The 8650-nt window shown below is 33.9% G+C and overlaps 1 protein-coding gene across 2 annotated transcripts; it reads left to right on the plus strand.

The window, feature by feature from the left end:
• Positions 1 to 1333: 1333 nt before the first annotated feature.
• On the plus strand, positions 1334 to 6181 carry LOC106337436 (UPF0586 protein C9orf41 homolog). Of its 2 annotated transcripts, XM_013776540.1 has the most exons (18): positions 1334 to 1545; positions 2226 to 2298; positions 2532 to 2575; positions 3220 to 3262; positions 3426 to 3599; positions 3691 to 3807; positions 3908 to 3979; positions 4281 to 4325; positions 4438 to 4517; positions 4676 to 4743; positions 4825 to 4891; positions 4978 to 5091; positions 5189 to 5262; positions 5361 to 5458; positions 5540 to 5599; positions 5675 to 5743; positions 5834 to 5887; positions 5987 to 6181. In XM_013776540.1, the coding sequence occupies exons 1-18, from the start codon at positions 1373 to 1375 to the stop codon at positions 6041 to 6043; spliced, it is 1482 nt and encodes a 493-aa protein (XP_013631994.1). In that variant the 5' UTR covers positions 1334 to 1372; the 3' UTR covers positions 6044 to 6181. The 2 variants fall into 2 exon arrangements, with proteins under 2 accessions (XP_013631994.1, XP_013631995.1); XM_013776541.1 differs by lacking the exon at positions 3220 to 3262 and having other exon boundaries at positions 1355 to 1545.
• Positions 6182 to 8650: the final 2469 nt, after the last annotated feature.

The following is an 8650-nucleotide window of genomic DNA, read 5'->3' on the forward strand; positions in this document are numbered from 1 at the left end:
ATTCTCAGTGTAGCAACAACCATGTTAACCAACTCGAGTTGGCCTAGTGGTACTTGAGGGAGCTTCGGCCCCGATACGGTCCCGGGTTCGATTCGTGTTGGCCACGAAGGGTTTTACATGGGCTGCCTCTCGCCCTCCAGACCACTTCGCGTAACCAGGAACCCTTAAGTGGACGCTTAAAAATCCTGTAATGGCATGGGCTTAGGCCCGGTGGGCTAGTCGATCACGCAAAAGTGGTCGGATACTGGATTATCAAAAAAAAAACAACCATGTTAATCTTTTTAATAATTAAGAGGTTCTGGACCCGAAAACTCGTATAGCGCACTCAAACCATGTTAAATTAGTTCTATTCACTGAAAATGAAATTTACGATTTTTTAAACCTTTTATAAATAATCCAAGAACTTTAAGGAATTATGAGACTCCCAAAATACTTTTAGTTGTGAATTTTGGTAGTCTCATGATTCCCTATTTAATCCAACCTAGAAAATTAAATAACAATAGTATGCTTTTAGTTTTTGTATTCATAGAATTTTCTGCAAAAACTATGCATGTAATGTAAGCTGAATTCTCTTGAAACAATAGAATAGTGGAAACGTGTTACTTAGTTATCGGTCAATTAAACCTGCGTTGCATATTGGGATTGAGGGATCTCATGTTTTCTTTTTATGTGATTAGAGGATCCAAAAAAATTGCAGTCTATTGGTTAACTCGAAGCTCATATCATATATACTCTCTCTCTTCCTAAAAAATCCATATTCTAATTTTTTCACATATTTTAATAAAACACATTAAATTTACATAATTTTTTGTGTTTATCTTTTTTTCATAATTTTAAACCAATAAAAAATCAATTAGTGCAATTAAGATTTTTGAAGTTTGCAATTAATTAATAAAATTTGTATTGAAAATGTAAAAAATGAATCTTTTAGGAACAAAATATTTCTCTAGAATATGTATGTTTAAGGAACGCAGGGAGTATTAGTTTTTGTGCTTTAGTTATATTTTTCCTTACAACTTTCATTTCAGCTTACTAATCCTCTCATTTTACCAGTACTAAACTAAAACAAAGAAGAAGGCAAGAAGATGAAGTATATACATGTTTGAAATTATGATCATAAGCGTTTCTGAAGCAATTCAATGTTTTATTCTAGAAATCAATTCCGAAACTGCAACATAAATAAATGTATGGGAAATTTGGAAACTCTGACTAATCTCCAATGTCCGTTTTATTTACCGTACTCACAAATGGGCTAAACGAGGCCCATGAATGAATAAAGGCCCAAATACAAAACTAAACTTTGTTTCCTCGTATAATCCTCTTCTTCCTCGACGAAATCAAACTCCACGCCACCGTGATTTCATCGTCAGAGATGACGGAGACGACGACCGCTCAGGCACCGGAAACTGTTACGGCCGGAGCAACGGAAACGGAGATGTCGAGGGAAAGGGACGGTGAAGAGGAGGAGAAGATACGCCGCCAGAAGAAACTAGAAGAAGCTCTCGAAGCCAAATCTCTTCGCCGCATCATGAGTGCTTACCTCAAGTATATTTATCCTCTCCTTGTTTCTTTCTTTTTACTCAATTTGTCTTTCGGTTCTTTATATATATTGCGTATCTGAATTGACACTGTGAGGTTCAAGGAGAATTATCTGACTGATTACAACTTCGAATCACTCAAATTTGGATTATTATTATTATTATTATATTTTCTTTGAATTTAGTGGTGGTTAAATCACAAGAAATTTTGATCTGAGGTTCTTCAGACCACACTAACGTTACATGATGTAGTTTCTCATTCGGGTCCAGAACCTCTTAGTAATAATAAAAAGGAAGGTGTACTATAATTGGGGTTCAGGAGAATTATCTGATTGATTACACTTCGAATTAACTCAATTCTTTGATTATTATTGTATTTTTTTTTTAGAATTTAGTAGTGATTAAGTTACAAGAACTTGATTTTGATCGGATGTTCTTCAGACCAAACTAATGTGACAAGATGTGGTTTCTCTTTCGGACATGAGGGTTCGGTCCAGACCCTCTTAAGCAATAATAAAAAAGAAGCTGTACTTCGGTTATTAGGTTCCCTTGGTTTATAATGTCAGAAGCTTCACTCACGTTCATTGCTTCTGATATACTACTTTTATTTTTTAATTGATGAAGATTAGTTTTTCTTGTAATAGCCGTGTTAGTAGGCTCATTCTTAGGCTTGGAAACTTATTGCAGTTACCCCGAGGCAGCAGAAGAGGATCTGAAAAAATGGGAAAGATCATATCGGAAGCTGTCTCCTGCCCACAAAGTAATCTTTTGTTGCGTTAGTTGTGTACAGAGACAAAGCTCTTATTGTTATTCCTTTCGGTAGTTTTTTATTTGTTGTGTAAGCCTATTGATATTATGTCAATAGTTTACATATGATTTGACGCTCATGGATAGATTAGAAATGATATCAAGTGAAGTTGATTACTTGTGGAATCCTCTTTCTTTCTTATAATAAAACTAACTATTTTCAGCGATGTATTTTTCCTTGTCCAGGCATTGGTGCCCCATTACGCTTTGAAGTTTCAGAGATTAAGAAGGTGAAATCTTGATTCAGTAGACTTTTCATTAATCTATTGTCATCTCGTTGTATTGCTTAGTGTCAGAGCTTGCTTGGATGATATTCTGAACTTTTTTATATTTTTATTATAGTTTCTTTAAGGTTTGGATATGACTTAGTTGGTACTTTTCGACTTAGGATTATGGAACAATCCTGATGCTTCCTAAACGTTTTCATTAATTTTTTTAGTAAATAATATTTTTTGTCGCAGTGATGATATCCCCTAGAGTAATTGAGGTTAGGAACGGTCTAAACGTGTAACAAACAAGTTTTTTTTGGTGTGACATCAATGCATTGTCATCCTATTAATAATGTAAAATAACATATTTTATTTATATTTATATTCTAGTCTCTGAAAGTAAAAAATGAACTTTGCATGTGCAACTACTTACAATATGGAGTACTTCTGTTTGATTGTCTAAACCCTGTTAGATTAATTATTCACGTCATTTTGTTTATATCCGTGCCTCTTATAATTGTTCTTTCTCATGCTGATACATTAAACTCAATAGTATGCCATATTGAACTTAGCTATTTATATCCTGGTTGTTTCTACTTGCTCCAGAGTCCTAATTGTAGTATAATTTTAAAATACCAGTAAGTTATTTGGTTCTGTTATTGCAGGTGTATATCGACGAATTCATATTTCATATTTAATATGCTTCAGGTCAGTTGCAAACATATCTTCTATGTTTTAATAATTCCCTTGGCGTTTTGATTGCTTCATGCTACTTATTTGATTATGTGAGTCATAAACTCTACTTTGCATTGCTAGAAATCCTGAGCAGTTCATGTAATGAATAATGATGTCAATCATAATTACTTGGCAGGCTTTTGAGCCCCCTATAGACCTGAGTCAGGATCTTGATGGTTATGAAGACTCAAATCTTGATTGTGCTCCACATGAGAAATACACACTAGATGAAAGACACGACTCCTCTTGTCAGCCTGCCTTGACTAATAGCTGTACACATGAGGAAGAAAGCAAAAGCTTGCACGACTCAGTAAGAGGAACTCTGTCTATATCTGTCAGATCAAGATATGAAAATTATATCCTTTTCAATTATGACCTTTAATTTATCTGTATAAATGCAGGAGCTTCAGAGGATGGATGCTAATAAGCCTGCCCCCAACAATCGCTCTGAAGACCCAAGAATCAACGATAAGAGATATGACTGTGATGGAGGCCATTTAAATCACGACCATGGCAATGTAATTTCAACTCATAAACTATTGAACCTTATTTCATTTCATACCAATTCATGTGACTTTTTTTCTAATTCTAATGTTGCCCCCTCTTTCATATTTATAGGCATCATTATCATCCCATGATTGGTTGGACCCATCCTTACAGACACATGTTCCTCTGGTTGACGTAGATAAGGTATGCTTTTGACATTTAGTATGGCTGATGATATCATAAATGTATTCGAGTTCTTGTAGTGTTCAGAACAAAGATTATAGGTTGACCTGTTCGAATTTATTCTCAACTGTATTGGATCAATTAGATCCTGGGAGTCGATTATCTCATGTAGCTTTATCTATATGAGTAAATCCTGTGGATCTTAAGTTCAACTTGCACCTATGCATATGCACATGATAGAGGTGACATGCACACCCGCAAAATTGCATATGTTTGTTGTTGTGCGTTGAAATGTGCATGGTTTTGTTGTATTCCAACACAGGTTCGTTGTATAATAAGAAATATAGTTCGAGACTGGGCAGCAGAGGTAACTGTATTTCTTTTTGTCATTTACTTCTTTCAGTAATGTACTCAGATTCTTTCAATTGCATATTCACAACCTGAGTTGTTAGTTGCATACGCTTTTTTTTTACTTTTAGGGTCAGAGAGAAAGGGACCAATGCTACAAGCCTATCCTTGACGAGCTTGATTCCTTGTTTCCTGATCGCCAGAAGAAGAGGTAAATCATGCTACTGATATTTTTTTTTTTTTGAGTCTCTGAGCTCTCCTTAATGCATTCTGAGTTTGTGGGAAGTCTTTTTCTCCTAACTACTATTCAGTTTCCTAGTTCGGTGGCTTGCTGTCTGATTTAAAGAGAGTTAATTATATGATTTGCAGCACCCCTCCTAGCTGTTTAGTCCCTGGTGCTGGACTTGGACGTCTGGCCCTTGAAATTTCTTGTCTAGGTAATGCCATGGAGAAGTAAACTTTCTTGTTAGCTTCAATGATCATAAAAGAATATAACAACTCTTGTTCAATTGGAACAGGTTTCATAAGCCAAGGAAATGAGTTTTCATACTACATGATGATCTGCTCAAGTTTTATTCTGAATTAGTAAAGAGTTTCTTACCTTCCTGAATAATATTTTTACCCTTTTCAATTTCCTTATAATTTTCTCTCAACGTTAATTTTTTCAACAGTGCACAAGTGCCTGGTGAGTGGACGATATACCCCTGGATACACAGCAACTGCAATTCGCTTTCGGACAATGATCAACTACGCCCTGTTTCTATTCCTGATATTCATCCTGCAAGGTATGCCTTTTATCGAACTCAATTAAAAGTGATCAAGCAAGTTTGCATTGATTATTTCATGTAAACTACATTCACTATATGTCACGTGCGAGAGCAGTGCAGGAATAACAGAAGGTTTCTCTATGTGCGGTGGTGATTTTGTTGAAGTATACAATGAATCATGTCAGGCAGGTTAGAACTCGTGATTACTTGCTTTTGTTTAGACAATGTTTCATACTCAATACACCATTCGTTTGCTTATAATGCATTTGGTAACACTGAGTTTTCAGGAATGTGGGATGCTGTGGTGACTTGCTTTTTTATTGACACCGCTCATAACATCATTGAGTACATTGAAACCATATCCAAAATCTTAAAGGATGGAGGAGTAAATTATCTCTGTTAAACTTTCTCAACGCCTTTGATCTCTTAATGCTCCTGACTTGTCTAATATCAATTTTTCTATCAGGTTTGGATAAACTTAGGACCTCTGCTGTATCACTTTGCGGACACATATGGCCACGACAATGTAAGTATTGAACTTGTCCGAGAATCTCTCTGATAAAGTTGATATCACAATATATATTTCTGGCTTCACCTTTAGGAAATGTCAATCGAGCTAAGTTTGGAGGATGTGAAAAGAGTTGCTTCACAATATGGGTTCGAGATTGAGGTAATCTACACGACAAGAGTGACTTTTTCTGTATTAAGTAATAACATATCATGTTTGTCCATACTTATTGCGTGTCCTTGACGTTTGCAGAAAGAGAGAACAATTGAGACAACGTACACTACGAATCCTAGGTCTATGATGCAGGTTCAGATTTGTTCATGTCCTTCCAAAGTTTCATTATATGTAATTTCGAATCTCAGTTTCATTTATCTCTTTCTATTGTTTGTTTATTTTGTTTTGCAGAACCGATACTATGCTGCCTTCTGGACAATGAGGAAAAAATGTGCAATAACAAGTTAGCCAAATATCCCTTACAACGATATTCATTCTGGAGATTTTTTTGGTTGCATCTTGATTTTTTCTTGGAACTATTTGTTTTGTGGGTACAAACTACTCTACGATGTTCTCAGTTGATGAATAAAAGAACTTTCGTACTCATTGTCAACCTGTAACATGATATGGAGATTTATTTCCGAAATAAAGGTCGGTTTCCAAAGCAAATACTCAACGATCTTAAAAAGAAAATAAGCTTGTGCATTGAAAAAAAAATGTAGCTACGTTTGTTATTAGTGAAGCATACCGCGTGATAAAAATAAAAGGGGAATTGGGATTTGGGAATTGGACAGTACGACCAACAAAATTTTTATAATCAGGTAAGTAAAAAAAAATTTGACCAAGATATTCAACGTATTTTCTAAAATATATATCAAACTACTCTTGAGGACAACCGGTTAACTTCTTCTCCTTTCTTTTTCATTATTTTCTCAGATATCCACAACTAACATCTACATCTGTTTATTATTTTGTTTATGTTTTCATCATCAATTTATCCCTGTTAGTTTTTTTCCGACCATCGATTATTCTATGGAATCAAAAGATTAATTCCTTCCACCTTTTGTCTTCGCACTCTGTTTTGCTTATTAATATTGCAAGCTGGAACAGCCACAATCTAACATGGACAGAGATATTATGTAAATCTGGTGATGAAAAGTAATGGTGGTGGACCGATGAATGTCTGTTGTGTCCGGAAAATATGATGATATGTAGAAGATGATTCAGAAACTATACTATGTTCAGTGCAAAAAGGTATATAACATAGTAGTATTATTTGCATAAGTGTAATTACTATATTATTTAATATATACACACCCTTTTGTATTTTTATATTATTTCAATGAAATGGAACATGATGGCATATTAACATTTCTCTTCTTCTTAGTATTCATCAATAAGTAATATAATGTTTATCGTGTTCTATTTTATTTAATAATTGAGCAATGTTATTCTTTTTCACATTTAAACTACAAAACTATATAATCTACAACGCTCTGGTATTTCTATACCATTTGCGTTAAATGGAATAACTTATTTTTTCTATTCACATATTCTTTATATGTATTATAACTTTATATTATATTTGGGTTTAGGATTAATGATTAAAATTTAGGGTTTAGTATAGGGTTTGAGTTTAGTGATTCAGGTTTAGGGTTTAGTATAGGGTTTGGGTTTAGTGATTCGGGTTTAGGGTTTATTATTTAGGGGTTGGAGGTTGAATTTAGTATTTAAGGGTTGGGGAAGGGGTTGGGTTTAGTGTTTTGGAGATGTTAGTGGAGTGTTTGTGAGGTCTGTAAATAGAATAGTAGTTAGAACCATACTTAATTTTGTTTTGGAAAACTATTCTACTTTATACTATACCATTTATAAAGATTCTATACCATTATTTTATACCTGTAACAGAACGTCATCAATGGTGTGTCAATCGTTATTTCTCTTCTTCAGTAAACTGCGATTACATCTCAATCTTCTTGCATGCGTCTTCCACCATAAATACCACAAAACCATATAACCAATGATCCAATACACGGACTTATCATCGACGATATAATCTTTATCCTCGTCCACATGTTCTTCATGTCGATGTTATCTATTTTGTCTCTGTCACCGATTACCTAGAAAGAAGAAGGACATAACCGACACAATTGTACACTAAATGTTATTGAGTTAATAACGTCAAAATCAGTGACATATTCTTCATTTCCTTTCCAAAATTGGTTAGATGGCAAATTAAGGGTCTGACTTGTTTTCCCGCTACAACCCGCAAACGCAGCTTTTGCGATTGGTAGTGGTTGACAGCGTTTTGGAACAATCATACAAACCGCTACAAATCGTTCCAAACCGCTCTGAACCTTTTAAAATCAAAAGCTGGTTCCAGCTAGCGTTTGCGGATGGAAAGATAAATATAAAATTATTTTCAAAAATATTTTAAAATTTGAAAATATTATAAATAAAAATATATACATATTTTATATATTAATTAAAATTCACAAACAATATCATAATTGTTTTTATAAAAACTTTAAACTAACTATTTATTAGAATTTTTAAGCATTAATATACACATATATATAAAGATATACACATATATAAAATGAAATAAAATATTTTTAAAAAGTTTTAATATAAATCTTCAAAACAAATTTTATTAAAATTATAACTTTCAACTAATTTAAATTTTTTATAAATAAACATAATATTTTTATTAATCATATTATATTGATAATTATTATATTTTATTACAATAGTATTTTTTTATATTTTTATAATGTTATAATATGTTAATATAGATAATTTATTATTAAACCACTGCAGTATCTTATAATCAATCAGTCACAAATATTCCGTAAACTAGGCCTGGGCATCCGGGTCTTCGGGTCGGGTTCGGGTCGGGTATTGTCGGGTCCGGGTCCTTCGGGTCCTAGCAATTTAGACCCATATAGGTACCTATAACTTTTCGGGTCGGTTCCGGGTCGGGTCTTGTCGGGTCCGGGTCGGTTCGGGTCTATAATTTCAATACCCGTAAAATACCAAAAATTTTCGGGTATATTTCGGATCCGGTTCGGTTCGAAC

This window comes from Brassica oleracea, chromosome C4, assembly GCF_000695525.1.
Source record: "Brassica oleracea var. oleracea cultivar TO1000 chromosome C4, BOL, whole genome shotgun sequence".
Taxonomy (NCBI): domain Eukaryota; kingdom Viridiplantae; phylum Streptophyta; class Magnoliopsida; order Brassicales; family Brassicaceae; genus Brassica; species Brassica oleracea.